The 20553-nt window shown below is 30.0% G+C and overlaps 3 protein-coding genes across 6 annotated transcripts; 2 read left to right on the top strand and 1 right to left on the bottom strand.

Annotated features, from left to right (window-relative positions):
* The first annotated feature begins 922 nt into the window (after positions 1-922).
* LOC126834906 (protein disulfide-isomerase A3) lies at positions 923-5987 on the top strand. Its single transcript, XM_050567124.1, has 9 exons — positions 923-1244; positions 1311-1398; positions 2989-3109; positions 3693-3921; positions 4371-4487; positions 4554-4847; positions 5030-5261; positions 5337-5471; positions 5547-5987. Exons 1-9 carry the CDS (start codon positions 1099-1101, stop codon positions 5655-5657), a joined length of 1473 nt encoding a protein of 490 aa, XP_050423081.1. The 5' UTR covers positions 923-1098; the 3' UTR covers positions 5658-5987.
* A 1125-nt stretch (positions 5988-7112) lies between these two features.
* On the bottom strand, positions 7113-15908 carry LOC126834904 (zinc finger protein 608-like). 2 transcript variants are annotated; one of them, XM_050567118.1, is made up of 6 exons: positions 15479-15908; positions 12876-13462; positions 12110-12615; positions 11556-11682; positions 11038-11125; positions 7113-10970 (listed from the first exon to the last, which is right to left on the bottom strand). In XM_050567118.1, exons 2-6 carry the CDS (start codon positions 13411-13413, stop codon positions 8204-8206), a joined length of 4026 nt encoding a protein of 1341 aa, XP_050423075.1. In that variant the 5' UTR covers positions 13414-13462; positions 15479-15908; the 3' UTR covers positions 7113-8203. The 2 variants fall into 2 exon arrangements, with proteins under 2 accessions (XP_050423075.1, XP_050423076.1); XM_050567119.1 differs by having other exon boundaries at positions 15483-15908.
* LOC126834907 (DNA replication complex GINS protein PSF1-like) lies at positions 15472-19471 on the top strand. Of its 3 annotated transcripts, none has more exons than XM_050567127.1 (6): positions 15472-15836; positions 17365-17429; positions 17823-17915; positions 18536-18626; positions 18687-18803; positions 19004-19471. In XM_050567127.1, exons 2-6 carry the CDS (start codon positions 17395-17397, stop codon positions 19145-19147), a joined length of 480 nt encoding a protein of 159 aa, XP_050423084.1. In that variant the 5' UTR covers positions 15472-15836; positions 17365-17394; the 3' UTR covers positions 19148-19471. The 3 variants fall into 3 exon arrangements, with proteins under 3 accessions (XP_050423084.1, XP_050423082.1, XP_050423085.1); XM_050567125.1 differs by lacking the exon at positions 15472-15836 and adding an exon at positions 17024-17252 and having other exon boundaries at positions 19004-19463; XM_050567128.1 differs by lacking the exon at positions 15472-15836 and adding an exon at positions 17031-17081.
* The last annotated feature ends 1082 nt before the right edge of the window (positions 19472-20553 follow it).

Raw genomic sequence — 20553 nt, 5'->3', positions numbered from 1 at the left:
AAAATTTAAACATAATTTTTGAAATTTACGTCTAATATAATTATTAAATAAAATGTTAGTAATTAAACTATAAAAACAACTGTATAACCAACAGTAATTACGTTTTTGATTACATTCAAAATTAATGGATTGATATTTGATTTTCTGACAAAACATGATTTTAAAATACATTTGAAGGACTCAATGCACGCAAAACGAGTTCTCCGTAGCTAATTTTAAGTTAGAATAATATTTAAAATTTAAAAACGCTATCTCGCCTCGGTGATAATCTGATAAAAAAATATTTTTTGCTACAGAATACTCATTGCTGTACTAATAAATATACACTGTAGTTTTAGGTTAAAACTAAGGTTTTTCGAAAAACTGCCTTTATAATTTTACTTATTTCTATAGATAATTTTTAACTAAATTTAAAAAAAAACCTTTTTAAGCTGTCGGAAAGTAATCTAGATTATCGGTCATAATTGACGAGCGTTCTCTACAAGAATCGAAATTAGAATTTGAGATTTTCGATAAGTAGTTGAAGTAGGTAAATGTATAGCGAACATAAAAAAGGAAGAAAGATTATCAAAGCGATAGCCAAGAAAGAAGAAAAGGAAACCGTAATGTTACAGAAGAAAAACAGTCGGTTGTCGAGTAACAAACCCTTTGAGTCGACGTTTACTTATTATAGCCATTACTACTAAGGATTTAGTAGTCAGCACTCAGCTGCTGCCAGTTGTCAAGATTCTAAATTACATTGACATTTGTGATTCATGACTGGTAATTTGCAATTGTAATATAAAATTCATGGAAGAATACCGTTACAAACATATTTATCTTCCATTGGCCGCTGAGTGTTGCCAACCTTTAAATAATAGTTTCAGCCAATAAGAAATCGCCAACAGCAAAATAGTCATAAAAGCAAAAAACACGTCTCCAAATTACTATACAAATAAGAACAAGAAGTGTCTTCTATTCATCAAACACCGGTTGTCTGGACTATTTATCGGTCCGATCAAATTTTGTACGTTTATTTCGGTTATAATTCACTAGAATATTAAGTGTATGCCACACGTTTACTTGAATTAATATTTTTGAAATTATTACATCTTCATAATGAAGCTCATACGTGGACTAGTAGTATTTTCTGGATTTTTATTAAATTCTATATTAGCTGATTCCGTTGTTGATCTTTCCGACTCCGATTTTGAATCTTCTGTAGCACAATATGACACATCTTTGGTCATGTTTTATGCCCCATGGTAAGAAAGCTTACATGTCTCATTTATGCTTGTTCAACATTTTTTATATATTATATTTTCTCTTAGGTGTGGTCATTGTAAAAAACTCAAACCCGAGTTCGAAAAAGCAGCTAAAAGTTTACTGAAAGAAGATCCTCCAGTTACATTAGCTAAGGTAAAACATGTTACTTTTGATTTTAAAACTTAAATAATCTAATTTTTTAAAGTATTAATTTGATAAAAAAACATTTGTTTACTTGCTATAGATTATCGTCTAATTTCTGTGTGTAAGTGATTTTTTATTTTATGTCTCCTCTTCACATATTATATTACTACAGGTACTATTACTCTTAAAAAACTTATAATGAAATTATATTTAGTTCTATTTTTGACCTAAAAACATGCATTATGGGAAAATCTCACATAGAGCACTCGTATAGTGATTTGATTTGAATTGTTTTTATTCTAAAGAGGGAGAAGAATTGTTACAGAACGCATTGGCCTCTGATTTTTAAACATTTTTTTCCTGTAATATATTTTATTACTACATAGTTAATACACATCTCAATTTTTGTAATTTTTTAATAATAATTATAATTTGGGGTTAATATTCCCTGTAAAAAGTGTTCTTTTTTTAAACAAAACCGGATCACTATAAGGTGCATGGCTTTTTCTTGTAAAGTAATTTTTGCTTACCAAAATAGCTGTAACTTAAATAATTATTTGTTTAAAAGTAAACCTTAACTAAAAAATAAATTGATCTAGTAGATAAAAAAAAAGTGGTTCGACATGGTTAAAATTTAAATATTATACTTCATAATTTTCTAGGGAAAATTTTTTTTATATAACCCCTTTATTAAATAACTTTCTTAATAATTACTATAAACCAGAAAGAACGGAAGATTTACATTGATCAACTACTTAAATTTTTTACATCATATTTTTCCTAGGCAGTTGTTATAATATAAATTATTTAATTTTTATTAAAAATAATAGATAGGCTATAATTATGTATTAATCCAATCAGGAGCATTTAGTAAGCGCCATTTTACAAATTTATTAACAGTTTATATATTTTTGTTGTTTATGAAAAATGAGAAAACCTTGATAAACTAAACTATACTTGTTGTATCGTTATCACATATCCGGTTCTGCTCATTCAAAGTGTCTTTGTGTTGATTATTATTATTGACCTTTTCTGTAGAAAGTTAATTTTTGTAAAAGTGTCGCTCACACCAATTAGCCTCCCAACAGTTAAACTACTAAAATTCAAACCAATGTTTGAACATGTCTTCCTACCAAGTATAGATTATATTGGCACCAGTTTTGACAAATCAATTTACTCAAAAGTTAAAATGATCTGGTTTTTATCTTTATTCATATATCAAATTTTCATGATTCAACCTCTCAATTGTCTCCAAATGACAAAAAGAATACTGGTAAGTCATGACAGTGAACGTACAAATTCATGTTTACTATGTTCACTGATATGACTTACACTTATCATTGATACAGTGTAGTTATTTTACCAGCATTTATTTAAAATCATTTAGAGACAATTGGGAGGTGGAGACCACAAAAATTTGAAATAGACTAAAATAAGGCGCACTTTATTAGATAAATATATATCTAATAGTCTATATATGACAAAATACTACTAAAAATTGGTTAGAACAACTGAAATTTTAGGTGATGTAAAATAAATTACACTTAATAGAATATTATATTAATATATAAATATGAAATTGGGTTACTTTTGCTGTAGGTGGATTGTACTGAAGCTGGAAAAGAAACTTGCAACAAATTTGGTGTCTCTGGATATCCTACACTTAAAATATTCCGAAATGGAGAAATTTCTAAAGAATATAGTGGTCCTAGAGATGCCGGTAAAAAAATAATTATATACCACGTCTTAGTATTTATAAGAAAATTATTAGTATATTTAAAATATATTAATATACATTTTTATGATGCTACCAGAGCCGTAGTGAGTTGGAGGGCAAATACCCACCGAGTCGCTTCTGTTCCAGAACATAATGCTAATATGTAACAATAGTCATGTCTTGAGGTTTTTAATAAATCAAAAAAGCAATTTTACAGTAATCATGAGCTTTCTTTAAATTTTCTTACCTGGCCAAGGTTGGCCCAGTCTGGCCTAGGATGATAATAACTTATTTATTTTTAATTTTCGGAATTATGGGATTATATAAAGTGTGTTGCATCTTTTGCACTTAAGTTTTTTTCTCCTTAGTTCTCTTTTTACTTTTCATCTTGAAATTGTATTAGTCATTGATTGGGCTATTATTTAACCAATAACCTTTGTACCTAATTCTTGGAAATTTTAATTTGAAAATTCCAAAAAAAAAAAAATTTGTGTTATTTCTTTTCTGGTCAATTTAAGAACATTAAAAAAATGACGTAGGAAGTTATTATTTTTTTTTTAATAATCATTATTTATTTTATTTATAGGTGGTATTGTTAAGTACATGAAATCACAAGTAGGACCAAGCTCAAGGGATCTTGCCACATTGGAATCAGTCGAGCTGTTCAAATCTAAGGATGATGTTGTTGTTATTGGATTCTTCCAAACTGAAACTGATCTCAAAGGAAAATTCATACAATTAGCTAACAAGTTACGCGAAAAGGTCAACTTTGGGCATACCACATCTGAATCAGTGTTGGATAAATTCAACTATAAGTAAGTTAAAAAAAACGGAAACTATTTCTAAAAATAACATAATATTTTATGTTTTATTTAAAAGTATCTTAATAATTTAAGAATTTTAATAACTGTTAGAGAAGTACTATAAATGGTAAATATTTAAAAGTTGTATCAAATTTTATAAAAAAAAAAATAGTCTATTAAATTAGAAAACTTTTTGATTACATTCTACGGAAACAAAAAACATTAAACTTTTTGTGAAAACAAGAATAAAAAACTTAAGACTCATTATTAATAAAATCATAAACGATAAGTAATAATATTAGTTAACTATTGCAAACCAATACAAATACTTATTAAATGTTTTTGTAATCTGTGCTAAAATCAGTTTTCAAATACCTTACTTATTTTGGTCGGTTAGTAAAAAGATATATAAATTGCAACACTATCTTAAATATGTTTTAAATGTATCACTTTTTTTTTAGGAACAACATTGTACTCTTCAGACCTAAACATTTGAGTAATAAATTTGAAGATGATTTTGTTGTTTACGATGGGGAAGAATCAGCATCTGCATTGGAATCGTGGATTACTTCCAACTAGTAAGTCGGTCAAATGGAATTAAATGCTATTTTGATTTCTGTACTAAATGTGACATTTAATTTAAGTCATGGCTTGGTTGGTTACCGTCAAAAAGAAAATATTGAAGCATTTAAACCACCATATGTTGGCGTATACTATGCTGTTGACTACTTGAAGAATCCAAAAGGAACTAATTATTGGCGTAACAGAGTTTTGAAAGTTGCAAAATCAGTTAAAGGCGTAACCTTTGCTATAAATAACAAAGATGATTTCCAACACGAAATAAACGAATATGGCTTAGATTTTGTATCTGATAACAAGCCCATAGTTTTGGCTCGTTCTCTCGATAACAAGAAGTTTATCATGAAAGATGAATTTTCGTACGTATTAAAGTTATTATGAAAAATGTATCCTTATTAAATATTTTATATGTATTATTATGGTTTTTTATTTTTTAAATAAATAAACTTGTTGCAGCTGAGGTTATATTGAGTGTATAAATAAATGTGTATACAGATGTATTTTGTTTATTATGTTTGATTTTTATTTTATTATCATACAGGGTTGAAAATCTTGAGAAATTTGTAAAAGATTTCCAAAATGGTGACTTGGAACCATATATTAAATCGGAACCAATTCCAGAAGATAATAGTACACCAGTAAAAGTTGCCGTTGCCAAAAACTTTGACGATTTAGTTATTAATAATGGAGTTGATACACTTGTTGAATTTTATGCTCCGTGGTGTGGTCATTGCAAAAGCTTAGCTCCAGTTTATGAACAAGTTGCAGAAAAAGTAAAGACAATAAAACTAGACAATAACACAAATTAGAAAAATGACTAATTATGTATTGTTTATGTCATATTATAGTTAAAAGACGAAGCTGTGTCTTTAGTAAAAATAGATGCGACTGCGAATGATGTTCCTTCTTCGTTTGATGTTCGAGGATTTCCCACTTTGTACTGGCTACCTAAAGACAACAAGGCCAAGCCTATTCGTTACGAGGTATAATTAACTACTGGTGTTGTTTTTTATTACATTTGTATTATGCATTATTTTATATGCAATATAATTTTATAGGGAGGCCGCGATGTAAATGATTTCATAAAATACATAGCGTCCAAGGCTACAAACGAACTCAATGGTTTTGACAGGTCAGGAAATCCTAAGGATGGTAAAGATGAATTATAAACTATCGGTTCAAAGATAAACACAAGGCTGATTTAATATTATTTGAATTAGGCTACCCACCATTGTTAATTTAATATGTATAGAATATTTTTGAAATACTTCTATTCCTAAAAAAAAAAAAACAAAATGCTACTACTTTTGAATATTTATTCTTAGTTAAAAATATTACTTATTATATTATATACAGTTTTATAAAATTTTAATTTAACAATATGTAGTGGTTCTATTTGATTTTTAATAAGCAATAAGTTTATTGTTTTGTGATGAAGGTATATTATGTAAACTACAAAGATCAATTTTAATAAACCTGTTGTGATTTTCTATAAATAATTTTTATTTGATTGTTAAATTATTAATGTTGAATAACAATTTTAATGTCATATCAATACTTTGAAATTGCTGATAAACTAAATAAATTGATTTTGGTTAAAATATTTTCCTCTCCCTGCTTACAAGTAAATTTTTATATCTCTTATAAAAACCAATACATTTACTGTTTTTCCCGCCAATTATTAACAGGTTTGCTTTTTTACTAACAAAATCTAACACTATTTAATTGTGTTAGTTTTTATAAGGAGTGATTGCAGGTGTATTTTTAACTATTTTATAGTAGAAATCTTTTTATTTCTTTACTTGCAATAATGTAATGGAATGATAACATTAATTGTACTTTTCAATCAACAGCACTGTACAATTAATATATCGCGGTTTTTAGAAAAATTCCAAATTTGATTTTGGCACAGCTAGTTTTTTAAACCCCCATTTTTAATACAATAATAAAAAAACCATAGACATTATTTTTGTACTTTTTTTACTAATATCACTGGAACTTTCATCTAGGAGGTCTAAGGTAGTTTTGTGTATTTACTATTAACTATTTAAAAAAAAAAATTTGTACATAGATGTACGTATATTTAATTTTAGTCAAAATTGTAACAAATGCAGGATAACTGATTCATCAGTACCCTTTCAAAACGCAGGCAAAAAATGTTTGCTATCAACTAAGACTTAATTAATTAAAAAATACGTCTAAAATAACAAACTTTAAACAAAAATTTGGATAATTGGAAATTTAAGTTGTACAATTAATGAAGCAATGTATTATCATACCTCAGCATAATATTTAAGCTAAATAAATTTAGTCTTACTTTCTAAGTTTTAGTTATTTACTTTTTACGTGCAGTCTTTTATTATTGATGGACGAAAAACATAAAATAGCCTTAGAAAAAATATACTACTTAGGTTACTATATATATAAATATATTTATTCGTCTAATAATCAAAAAATACTAAAATATATTTTTTAACTATAGTACAAAATCCCAAATAAATATTTACATGTAATTTATGTAATCATAATAAATAAAATATCAATTGTAAAGATTGCCTATACTTACTAAGCTTAAAATATTCACAAAGTATTAACCACATAATAGTTTTATATACATATAAATATATTTTGGTCGGGCAATTTTCATGTCAAACATACCCAATTTATGTATATTAATAAGATTATTATTATGAATGATTACAAACAGAATGATTATGTATATATAATTTTTATTTTTTATACACTAATATACATACAATATTTTTAAGTTATATAAGAATATATAATAATGTGTATACCTAAAAGACTTTAAAACCAAATCCTTCTCCTTGATTCGATATCACAGCCTTTGAAAAATTAAGTGAAAAATATTTATGGAAAACAGCAGAAAAATCAATTTGAAGCAAGCACAACGACCAACCCAACATTACCAATTGAGTGATGCTATACTAATAGTATCATTATAATACAACAGTCAACAACCACCCCCAATCTCAGGAAAACCCAATCCTGATTTTTTAAATATATATGTATATAATATATATAAAATTACAATTCTACAAAAAAAAAAAATGTACAGTTAAAAATAATAAAAGTTACAAAAAATATAATAAATAATAATTATAATTTTATAAAATAATGATTAGCTAAAAATTAAGGTAAACAATCATTATCTTTGATCAAACTCGTCTATATAGATGTATTATGTTTCCATTTCAAAGAATACAAAATTTGAAATATGAGTACAAATATAGAATTAAATGTTGTAGCCACTTTGTAGTTGGACAACTAAAATGCTCAAATCGGCATAGTTTCTATATATTTTTTTTAAGTCTTGATACAATTTTAAATGTAAGAGGAAGCGCATGTTAATTATATTTTAATTAGTATGATCATCTAAAAATTGTCATTATACTATACTAAAACTATCAATACGCCAATTTGTACTTTATGAGCAAAAATATAAATTGGCAATCAAAGCCAAATAAATAAATAAATTATGCAAGAAGTTTTGGTCAGATAAATAATAGCCAGTTTAATCGATTTATTAAAGAGTTATAAAATAACAATAATATCCTATAACATCCATTAAAATCCTTATAAGAATGAAATTAGTCGTTAACTATGTCCCGGGAGATCAATTATATTGAAATAATAAAAATTGATACGTCGATAACTAATCGATAATTTGGGGCACTAGTCACACGCACAATTATTATAAAGGCTTACCAGTGTAAGGAGCTGGATACAATGGGTATCCAAGACCTACGTGTGTATGATGATGAGTATGTACATGCCTTTGGGGAGGAGGTGAACGGCAATCTTTAGGATCCCCCGTCGACCCTGGTTTACTAGAAGGCTGGTTTACTGAAGGCGGTCCAACAGAAGTAGAACGTTCCGTAGCAGATGGAGTAATTCCAGTTGTTGCTAATGATGGTGATTGTCGTGTTCCGGGAGAGGGAGCTGGCGGAAGACCTGGTTGGGCATTCGTTTTCGGTGTAGGCGACTTTATGGCACGTTCTTGTAATTCGTGTATTTTATGGGAAGAATAATATTGACTAGCATGATGGTGTAAGAGATCGAGCGCTTTTGGCCCAGATGGAGACTGTGTAGGAGTGGAGGACTGAGTCGAAACTGGTGGTCGAGAGAGATCTTCAGGAGCATGATACCGCTGCATCTGTGCATGTATCTGAGGGTGTAAGTAAGGAGGTGGCGGTGTATTGCCGTAAGGTCCCGGCACCAACATTGGATTCATTGCACTCCTATACATCGGATCAAATGCTAAAGCGCCAGGAAAATGAGACGCCTGCATGAAACCTGGATGGATATAGGCATATGATGAAGTGGGTGGAGGCGGAGGACCTTGTGTTTCCATTGTAGGCTTAACACCTTCAGACATATGAGAAGAAGATTTACTCAATTTTTCATCTTTTTTATCATCGTGCTTTTCTTTATGTTTGTGTACCATATTTGATGGCATCGAGTGTTTAGTTGGGGTAGTTTGTGTATTTGATTTAGCATGTGGATGATCACTAGATCCATGCTCCTTGCGCCTTTGATCCGGATAACCGTAATAACGTCTTACATCTTCCTGTTGTTGTTGCTGCTGCTGCAGTTGTTGTTGCTGCTGCTGTTGTTGTTGCTGATGTTGCTGTTGTTGTTGTTGCTGCTGTTGTTGTTGCTGCTGCTGTTGTTGCTGCTGCTGACGTGAAAACATGTATGCAGAATTCATTTGAGACTTCATTTCAATACTTTCTTTCATAATTTGATGGTTTTCATTTTGATGTAAAGATTTATCTTTTGGAATAACCGGTTCAGACTTAATTTTGTTGGACTGAGAAACATTTAATGGACCAACCATTGATGACTGATGATTTTTATCATCTTTATTCAAATCTTTGTCTTGAACCATTGACATTGGATATCCAGGCCCCATATTATATGGATAATTCTGAACGAAAGCATCATAAGTAAAATATTGTTGCAATAGCTTTTGCTGTTGGTAATCAGTTGCTTGATTAGGTACATCTTTCTTACTATCTTTATCTCCGGTAACTGATGGCATTTTTAAATCTTGTGAATGTGGATTTGATTTATCCCCTTCTTTTGTTTGTTTAGATACATCGGCCGGCTGTAATGAAGGAATTAAATAAGGAGGTTGACCATAGTATGATGGATACATGTTATAAGGTTGTATTGAATGAGGTGAATGAGCAGTGTTCTGGTCAGATTTCTTATCTGTAGAGATTAATTTTTGTTTGTTTGCACTGTCGCCCATTTCAACTTCAAGAATTGGGGCAGTATCATCCGATATATCTGAATATGCTGGACTTTGAACATCTTCACGACCACAGTTAGCATTATCAAACTGGGGCTGGTCAACTGAAAAAGGCCGTGGACTACTAGCTGGCGACTTGCGATTTTTCTTTTTATGAGAAGAGGGAATTTTATTTTTACTATCTTTATTCCCTTTAGTATTGTCTTCAGCCGGCATTAAAGCAGATGCAGGTTTAACTTTAAATTGTGGTACTTTTTGAACTTGAGGTTGATTTAATGCTAAAGGTTGTACTTGGGGTGGTAACGGTAGTTGTTGTGGTGCTGGATTCTGTACATGTAGAACAGGCGGTTGAGGTTGTGGTGATTGAGAAGTAGGAACAACGGTTTGTAATGGTGTTGTTGCTGGCTGTAATAATGGTGGTGGTGTAGGGGCTGATTGAACAACGGGAACTGAAAGAACTGTTATAGGAGTAGTTGATGTAGGTGGTATTCCACTGATCTCTTCACTACCCGCAAGTCCAAAGCGTAGTACACTCGGCTTAGAAACTAAAAGTGGAGGAGACGCCAACGGTACTGGAGGATCAGATTCAGTAACAGGTGGAGTAGTCGAGGGTGGAGGCTGTTCAAGACTATTAGAGGTTGTTTGCTCATCTTTTGGGATATCTTGAGCAGCCGAGTTATTTACTGAAGCCGGACTCGTATCATCTTCATTTTCAGATGTACTTGCTCCGCCAGATTCTTTGGTGTCACCATCTTCGTCATCCAAAGCAGCCCCATGAGCATGAGATTGGTGATATCTTAAACCATTTGCGTTTTTATATTTTTTAGAACAATTAGGGTCTGGACATTCTAACATTGTCGGTGACATAGGAGGTGGACTAGCTGGCTCAGCTTTAATCTTTTTTCCAGAAGTTTCATCTTCAGAGCCGGGAGGTTTCTTTCTTTTATTAGAACTCGTAGACTCTGAGCGTGGTGGTACAAAAGAAGTGGGTGTTGGGGATGATGTACCCCTTCGATTTGAACTGTTGTTTGTACTACATTTATTTGTTCCATTACTTCTAAGTTTACTATGAACAGAAGATCTAGTTTCAGTAAAATTAACCAAATCATTACTGGGACTAGCTGTTAAACTAGCACGACCTCTTTTTCCTCTCCCTTTCTGGGGTAACCTACATTCTGGTTCTCCAGCCGATGCTTCAGAAAATCTATTTTAAAACAATATTTGACAATTGTTATTAATAAACAATGAACAATTTAGTTTTAAAATATTACCTGGGCGGAGCCCAATCATGTCTTGTACAGTCTAATAATGTTCCTATGTAAGTTTTTCCTCGCCATGTAACATTAACAACGAGTACACCTAAAACATAATTTGTTTTATATTAATATTTTTAGTATTAATATATTCTTACGATCCATATGAGGTAGTTATTAACAAGATAAGCAAATGTAAATTGGTTTTGAACTATAAATAAACAACCAAAATTGTGATATTTATTTAGATTTTGGAAAACACGATACATGTTTAAAGTTGTTATTAAATTTTGTAAAAATAAAAATGTTTTTATATTAGCTTATTTTTGTTTACATCTTCTACCTGATACTCAATATGTAATATAGTAATGTGGTTTACTTAGGAAAGTGACAAAATAAATATTATCTCAATCGGATACGTCTACTACTTAAATTGATTTACTATTATAAGCTTGTTTTTTTTTTTTTAGTTTTAACTAAACTATCCAAAGAACACATGCTTTACAATTTAAATACTAAATATTTAATTTTTATACCTTCAATTTCATTCCAAACAATTCCTTCTAAATTAACATGAGTTCCAGGCTCACATGGTCCAAAACAGTCTGGTTCCGTAACAGTTCCAACGCTGATACTAGTACCAACACAAGCATCTGCAGTTTCCTTAAATTAAAAACAATATTTATTAACAATTGCTAGGAATGTAGAATTAACAATACATGTCATTATTAAACTTAAGTTCAAAACGTTGATAACATGTTTTTCAAATAGAATTTTTTATATATGACTTAGGTTTTATTTTATTACTGGGCTAGTAAATAATCACACTATGAATGTGAGAATCCTTAAAAAATTGCTGTTAACACATTTAAAAACCTTTGAAATGTAATTTTTTAAAGAACATAAGTACTTAAAAAAAATTATCTGGTCAAAATGTTCTATGTCTAAAAATGTAGACATATTTTTGTTCCTATTAATTTAAATTTTGGTTTTATGTATGACTTTTAAACCAAGTTGGCCTCTGGCTTTAATTCCTAACTACCAAAGAAGAGTTCAAGTCCTAAATAATTTAAAATGGTATACTATATACCTTTTGTTCCATTACATTAGCTGACGTTGAACTATTGGCAGTCTTTACTACGTTTGCTGGAGGTGGCGAAGTAGATTGTATTGGTTTTACAGGAGGTACAACTGTAGAGGTCTTTATAATAGGCGAGACATTATCTGAAGGAACAACTGGAGATGGTAAGTTTTGTTCAGGCCCATTAGCCACACTTGGAGAAGTAGATGTCCCCGTGTCTCCTACTTGTGGTCCCGAACCAGATACATTAGATGATGGTGTATTACTTGTCAAGGCTGGGAATGTGTTAGTTCTTGAAGCAGCTTGATTAATAGGGCTTCGGCCATTTAGTTCGGATGGTAAACTGGAATTTACTTTATGGCATTTTTCAACACTTGTGGATGTACCGTGTTGTTTGTCCTTGGTTTTATCCCTACGGTGACTGCTAGATCCACGTTTTACTGAGCTTGCAGTTGACGGTGGAGTACTGTTTGTAGGAGTAGAACAGCTTGCATTGGATGTACTTGTATGTTTACCTAGACACGTGTTAAAAATTAATAAATTAGTTTAATGCAAATAAAACCTAGATCCAATTACTCATAAATAATCGTCTAATGCAATTAAATATCATACAAACTGTTAGACTATAGTTATATCATTACTACATACAAGTCGTACGTACTCTACTAAATTACCAATTTTATAACAAAACTCCTTTGACGAGTTGAAATTATAGATCAAACAAGTTTATTTGATTATCAATATACACGTCTATCTAGGCACAAACAAAACTTACCGGTTTGTTTAGACTCTACAGATGACCCAGAAGAATCATTTGAAGATGCACTGCCACTTGACTGGGATTGGCCAGAAGCTACAGACCCATTTTGTTCACCAGGCTTGACAATTTCATGTTTAGCTTCAAAGCTCTTAGTTCCTGTTTTTGTTCGTTTAATTTTCATTTTTAGTCCTTTATCAACAGTTGCTGAATGTTCAACAGCAGTCTTGTTGCTGCCAGCTGTGTTGGCTGTAGGTGCAGTGGCAGCTGCTCCTGACATGGCTCCACCACCAGCCGATAAGCCGACTGTCGTCGTCCCACTATTGCTAACACTTTGTGTGTCACCTGTTGTAGCTGCTGATGATGATGACCCTGTTTTTTCTATATCCGCGTCTAAGTCGATAATTAAATCGCCTATACCAATATCCCACTCGTTATCGTCATATTCAAAATTTGCATTACTGCTTGTATTGTTATTGTTGCCATTGCCACTTCCAACACTGTCTGTGGACGCCGCCACCGCCCCACCCAGCTCCTCTCTCATTGGGGCCGCCATCCGTGCCCAGGACCGCGAGCCCCGACCACTAACACCATTTTATCCTGTCCTGCAAATAATTTTAATTTCATTATAGCTGTTATATTAACAAGTATTAAAGTTAAGGGCATTGCATGTGGTCTGTTCTTAAGGAGTTTTGTATAGGCAATATTTAAAAAAAAAAAGTATTTTTAATAAATTTTGACCATCTCAATTAATTTACCGATTAATTTATATAAGCTTCAAGGTATTATTTTTTATTTAAATAATTGTTTCTATAAGTGAAAGCCATTTTGGTTTATTTTAGACCAAAAAGCTAAACTAAATTTTGACTAAATAGGATGGTCCAATTTCAATTCTTTAAAGAAATTACGAACTCTTTGGCTCCTTTACTATGTTGAGTAGGAAGCCGATTTTCATTTAAAAATTTCAGTTTCTTGTAATTAAATAAATTAAATTTGTAATCTTTCAATATAAGGACCCAATTTGTTTACACAAAAAAATCAAAAATCAGTTTCCTACATAATCTAGTGAAGTTTCCACAAAACTAGTATATCTTTACAGAATTGAAATCGGACCATCTTAAGTAGTCAAAATTTTGCCTGGCTTTTTAGTCTAAAATGTCAATTAAACAGACCGCATGCAATCCCCTTAAAAAATAATATCTACAATTTTGTTGAAAAACAACATCTAAAATCCTATTTATTTTACAATGGTTTTTTTTTATACAGTTTTATGTAGAATTGTTATACTTAAAAATAGCTTATTTGTGTTAGATCATATTATTATAATTATCACCTTTAACTTTATTTATTTTTATTGTTTGAAGTTGTTATACTACAAATATGATTGATATTTTATAGTATTTTTGGAACAATTTTCTTTTTCACAGAATCAATACAATATGTCAATTTAACCATCCTAATTATTTTCCTCTTCTTCCCAGTTATCACTTCTTTGTTCGTATAACACATTTTATGTATGTTTAAATACCTACTTTCTTAACAATTTATTTTTTCAACATGCCTAAATAATCTTGATCTGTTTTCACTGTGCTCAGCTTAATTTTAATTAGTTTACTTTACATTAACTATTTCTTATAAATCTCATTCAATCATGTATCGAATCATATCTGGAATTATCGAGTTAATCGAGTAAAATTATTAAGTACTGGAAGACAAAAGTTTTACATTTTAATAAAAATTTAAGATTATACTAATAATTTAAGTTATTATTTAATGAAAATGAATACTTTAAAAAATGACATAATACCAAAATGATTATAAAAGAAAAAAGTAAATATGGGCCCATACAAAAATTAACAATTTTTCTATAATTAGAATACAAATTGTATTTGAAGATCTGTAATAATGAAGTTATTATTTTAAAACCCAAAATATAAGTATGAAGATATGGAGTTATGAAATTTACTAAGAGATAAATATTTATAGGTCTAAGGTTCCTTGGATGTGTAAGGCAGAATATTTTGAAAATAATATCTTATTTTATTTTATTTATTATATTTATTAGAAAAAAAAAAAACTAACAGTTAACATACATTTCTAAGCTGTTTAATACAGCTGTTCAATAACAACATAACCAAATTATCACTAACATTTATAACAATGAGAGTAGGTATACATTACCTAGTGAAATTGGAATAGGTATAGTAGTAAGATATTAAACAACAGTAAATTATTACCTATCCAATGAATAAGAAAATATAATATTTTAAAATCTTAATCAATATTTTATATGTTAATGATTCGATGTAAATGAAAAAAAACCATTAAAATATCTAGCAATTATTAATAAAAATAATAATATTTTAAATAAAAATAAACATTTTACGCAAGATGACAACGGCCGTCGAAGGTAATCTCAATGGAAACATTTATTATTTCTGTCGGTAACATTAAACGCGAGTACACGATCACTACACGAACAAGGCATGTTCATAATATGTGATTCTGATGGCATTTCGGGTGAATTAGTTAGCCTAGCTAAGGGGCAACTCGTGTGTCCGAGCTGTTCGGACACGAGTCGTACGACCCCTTACGACCAATTGTTATTACACGGTACTCACTCACAAGTTATGTAATCCCGACGTAGAGGATTGTATTTCCGGTGTAGTACATCAAGATTGCTTTGGCTGTGAGCGGAATTTGCGAGTTTCCTCGTTAACTCGACGGCCAAAAGATGTTAACACAAACAAAATGGCTGATGCGCTCAAGCAGATCGTAAAACCGTGGTACGCGCGAAGCCGTGTGACATTTTGTAGATGGGTTATACGGCGTGTGCGATCACTTCGACGACCTGGTCGACTTTAGCGTACAAATGGCGACAATTTTACAACGCACACTCAAAACAAACCGACGAAATATCTGTAATTCGACGTCGTCAACATACGCCCGGCCTGACGAAAAAACGATAGCTGCTAAACGGTAAACAACACCCTTCGGTGATATGTTTTTTTTTCACATTTTCCAGTCCGTACACCTTGGACACGTTCTTTGTTTGTATTAATATTTAGTGCGCAGTTAAACCGGCAGAGTGAGCCAGCTGAAAGGGCGGCGGCCGCACGCACGTTCAACGCGTTTTCGGTCGAGTCCGAACACGAGACTAAAACGATAGGTATATTGGCAACTCGTGATAATCGCAAAATGGCTGCCGGCGTTCATGTTGTGACATTGATAACACAAGTTGTTGACATACCTACATGTTGGTTTTGTTATGAGATGGTCATTGGTGAAAAAATCCCCAACCAAATATCTAATACTAATTATTAATAGTCTTTACGGTTTTCAGAAGTAGGAGGTATTATATTTTGGTTTTATATACACTGATTAGTGATTACTGAAAGACCTCTATGAAATTTAAAAAGCCAGCTCAAAAATATACTCCATATTGCAAGGTCGCTCTTTAACATAATCCTCATTTAAAAATTTCCCATATTATTTATGTAAAGTTAATATTAGCATTATATTATTTAGGTATGAATCATGCCGACCACATATATATATGTAACAATATATATATATATATATACATATATGTTATATAATTTACTAAATGTATTATTTACATTATTACCTATAGTTATTACTATATGTATAATACTTTACTATAGCTATAGTAACTAATTAATAATGTTTATCATTTATTTATTTAATTACTATACTATTAGTTTTAGTAATAAGAAAAGGTTTACTGATATTTTCAGTCCCGCCCTCGGAGTTTTCAATGAATTCCGGCATATGATCTACGTTTTGCGGTGTAACCTAATATTGTCGTTTAATAATTTTACAAAGCATACTTTAGATATTTTACAACCGAATACGTAGGCAACAATCTACCTATGATTGGTAGATAGTATTGGAAATTGGAATCTTGTTTTATTATTTCATTCTTAACTCTAGTACCGACGCCGGACATGGGAGATACCTTGAAACTTGTAATAATTCGTCTGGAATATCAGTTTTCTACAGCCGTCACTCATTATGACATGTGTTTAAAATAAAGTACAAATTTTTAAAATATCTTTGGTATTTCACAAAAAATTCATATCCAAGGAGTCAACAGTTATGGATTCCCGCTTTTTTATTACTGATAAAAGATAATAATATTTTTGTTAATATTGCAGGTTGCTGTTATTCAGTATTCTGTGTTCAACAATTTAACATAATAATGTAATACCGAAAACAAATATATTAATTTTTTAATATTTATTATTAATTTCAACGTACTATTAGTTATTTAGAATTTGTTACTACTCACTTAAGATTATGTACTGTGATAGAGTAATTGAGTTGCTTAAAGAGCTAGAACGTTCTCGGGAAGATACTATACCTCCATATAATGTACAAATTATTCGTTTGCATAAATTTAAAAATAAAAGTTTTTTAATTATTAACAAATTTTTAGTGTTTGTGTTAATTGGATTGATTTAAATACATTTGTTTTGTATTGCAGAATGACAGTGTGAATCAAGTACTTTCTGAAATGAAAGCATTAGATGATGAAATTTTAGACATCATGTAAGTACCCATTTAGAATAAAATAATTTGATTTTAATTTAAATAGTATAAGGCGTGAAACTTGATAGCATAAGTACAGGGTTCGATTTCTTGCACTACTAAAATATACAATGTCTGTTCTATCCACCTGTGAGCACTGTTTATTTGGGAGAACTCTTAGAAATTTAAATGTGTATCCGCGTGGGAATAAACTGCTAACTATTCATACAAATGGATAATATATATATATATATATTGACAAATTGTAGGGTGTCACATCACTGTTTTATTTAATTATAAAGTTCTATGTTTGGATACTTAATTATAATAATTTATGAAAAATGTTCTCAATACTAAAACTATAACCAAATTTTTTATTTATTTTGTAATCACTATAAATTACTATGTTTTTAGTCGTAATAATCCCAGAGACCACGTGCCTATGGATGCTGTACTTTTACGCCGTGCTGCCATTGAGAGAAACAAAAGATGTTTAATGACATACATGTAATATTTATAGTTAATTTTAAGAAATTTAAGTTACAAACAAGAAGTGATTAATCCTTACCATTAAATTGCACCTTGGCGTACAAAAACTGTGTAACTGTGATTAGATGAAAAGAACATTTATTTTTTTACACCTTGTTTGATTACTACTATTTAGCTTTCAGTCAACAAGCATTTATTTTTAAAAAAATATACAATTTTTATTGATATATATTACATAGTAAAATTACGTTTTGTAAAAACTGTGTTATAATTTTTAAGTTTTGGCTGAAATCTGAATTTTTTATTTTTTTTATTTTAAAATGTTGTACTAACCACCTTTTCATTCTACGATACATCTATTTGGCTGTCTTTGTCAAAAAATTTGTCTCATGTAAACTACTTCGATTTAGGGTACTTAAAAGAAATTATATATTTTAAAATGCTTTCTTTCTTCCTGTATTGGCAAAAGAAGTATTTCCTTCTCCCATAAAATTTAGATTTTGTGACTTAAGATGTTTCTCAAATGACTGATTCATTTGCATCAAGCTTTTTTATCTTTGTTTGTCTATAAAAAAAAAAATACACATTTTTTTTTTTAAATTTCCTTTTATTAAATGTATGTTAAATGGATTTTTTAGTTGGACTCGTTTACAACGATTAAAAGAAATGCGTTGGGAGATAGGCGCCATTTTACCAACTGATGTTAGACAAAGTCTTTCACAGTCTGAGGTTTGGTGAAAAATATTATTCTTTATTAATTTTTTTTTTAATTCTATAATATATTTTCAGATAGAATGGTTTAATAGTTATTGTAAGTCGTTAGTTGCGTATATGAAATCCATTGGACCTGACACTGGCTTAAATCTTATTCAAGACATGAAACCTCCAAAATCACTTTACACTGAAGTAAGATATAATTTTAGAGTATTTAATATAGACCTTAAGGCGAGGGAGAGCAAGCTGTGCCTTTGCCCATTGCTTTGCACCTATGTGTACCTACATTATGGGCTTTGCAAAATCTAAGAAAAGTGATCGCTTCAATACATGTATATCATTGACGTGACTGATGCATAGTTAACATTTTCATATATTTTTATTTTGCTAAGGTGAGAAGTTTAGTTGATGCTGGAAAACTAGAATTAGAAAGTGGAGAAGTTTTAATTTTAAGAAAAAATAGTCAGTATATGCTGTCAAGATCACAGGCTGAACCTCTTATTCGTCAAGGAATTTTAGAACAAGTCAGACATTAAATTGTGATAATCAAAAAATTGATCTATATCCTATGGCCAAGTATCAGTTACCTTCAAGTCTAAAATCATCAAACTTCAAATTAACCTATTTGTTAAAAAAAATAAGTTAGGCTTTGTATAAAATTAAAAAAATAATTTGTATACATTTTTTGTTTTCTTACAGCTAGTTTAGTTTTAATTAAATACTATCATGTTTATATAATTTTTGTTTTTTAATGATTAAATATAAGTGAAAATGAAGAGAAGTTAAATCATTTCTGTTTGGCTGTTTGCATTTTAAACTTTTAAAATTATTACACAATCTTTTTCTGACATGTTAGTGTTAAAAAATAATTTTTATAATGAAAACTGTTTATGCGAATAAATTATTTTTAAACTATTAATGGATTTAATATACAAACAAATAAAAGTATGTCTCTCTACGGGGTGTTTACAATTTATTTAATTATTGTAATTAACGTTTGCTTTTTGCCTCGCACAAGTTACAGTATGTATTATAGCAAGTATGTATTCAAAATTATTTTCGTCGTTGGTACCACTGTAAAGTGTGTATGTATTTATTGACAATAAAATATGGCTATTATGTTTATAGTATTGTCACAGATCATATAATCTATGGTATTGTAAAACAACCGATACTATATTTTATCATAATAATATTACGTTATTCAAAAATTACCCATTGTGTTTATCAGTATCAGTTATCACTCCTAAACCATTATCATTTGTAAAGGTTTATAGATAATATAAACTGATCATTTGTGACAGTTCAACATTATTATTTACTAATTATTAATTTATATGTAAGCACTACTTGCAGTTTACTTTACTATTTTACTCATTTAAATATAATTCCATATTGGATCGCATAGTAAGTTAGGTACCAAAAATATATTCATGTGGACTGTGTATTTATTGTTTTATTCGTAAAATGTAAAATGGCTATAGAAACATGTTCTGTGAAAAAATTATTGCTTCTCATTATATTTATCGGAGGGTAATTATTTTTTATTTATTTACATTCCATATACTTAGTATTAAAAACAAAATATTTTTAAGTTAATTTATAGAGTAACATTAATCATTTTTGGAATTAGAAAAGACAAATTGACAATTATTGAAAACTTTTTGAGTACAATTTTATTTCCTTTTTGTTTTTAGTGTGAAAAATTTAACAATTCTACACAGTGTTCTCGTAATATTATATTTCTATTTATACTCCGCGCACTTTAAGAAGATACCTGCGCGTCGAACCAAAATTTGTTAGTCGCCTCCTATGTTGTATCTGTATGCACAGTTGGCGGTACCAAACTATGATGATGTTGCAGGGTGGAAACCCGTCGCTGCCAACTCAACGAGGTATCTTCTTAGAGTGAGCGGAGTATAGGTATAGTTTACCAAGACAA

The sequence above is a fragment of the Adelges cooleyi genome, unplaced genomic scaffold (assembly GCF_023614345.1).
Source record: "Adelges cooleyi isolate 19-005CV unplaced genomic scaffold, UGA_ACOO_1.1 ACOO_flye_CR_arks_rails_tigmint_CR_PRNA_21, whole genome shotgun sequence".
NCBI classification, from domain to species: Eukaryota; Metazoa; Arthropoda; class Insecta; order Hemiptera; family Adelgidae; genus Adelges; species Adelges cooleyi.
The sequence above is the reverse complement of the archived record's forward strand: the minus strand, read 5'-3'. Positions and strand labels throughout refer to the sequence as shown.

What these genes read in the sequence shown, in the direction of transcription:
- LOC126834907 (XM_050567125.1), top strand. Translation starts at nt 17,178, where the DNA reads ATGTACTGTGATAGAGTAATTGAGTTGCTTAAAGAGCTAGAACGTTCT. An exon ending in GATGAAATTTTAGACATCAT is followed by an intron (nt 17,430 to 17,822) that starts GTAAGTACCCAT and finishes CTATGTTTTTAG; the next exon opens with TCGTAATAATCCCAGAGACC. An exon ending in AGATGTTTAATGACATACAT is followed by an intron (nt 17,916 to 18,535) that starts GTAATATTTATA and finishes TGGATTTTTTAG; the next exon opens with TTGGACTCGTTTACAACGAT.
- LOC126834904 (XM_050567118.1), bottom strand. Translation starts at nt 13,413, where the DNA reads ATGGCGGCCCCAATGAGAGAGGAGCTGGGTGGGGCGGTGGCGGCGTCC. An exon ending in TGTAGAGTCTAAACAAACCG is followed by an intron (nt 12,616 to 12,875) that starts GTAAGTTTTGTT and finishes ACACGTGTCTAG; the next exon opens with GTAAACATACAAGTACATCC. An exon ending in CTAATGTAATGGAACAAAAG is followed by an intron (nt 11,683 to 12,109) that starts GTATATAGTATA and finishes TTTTAATTTAAG; the next exon opens with GAAACTGCAGATGCTTGTGT.
- LOC126834906 (XM_050567124.1), top strand. Translation starts at nt 1,099, where the DNA reads ATGAAGCTCATACGTGGACTAGTAGTATTTTCTGGATTTTTATTAAAT. An exon ending in CTCCAGTTACATTAGCTAAG is followed by an intron (nt 1,399 to 2,988) that starts GTAAAACATGTT and finishes CTTTTGCTGTAG; the next exon opens with GTGGATTGTACTGAAGCTGG. An exon ending in TAGTGGTCCTAGAGATGCCG is followed by an intron (nt 3,110 to 3,692) that starts GTAAAAAAATAA and finishes TTTTATTTATAG; the next exon opens with GTGGTATTGTTAAGTACATG.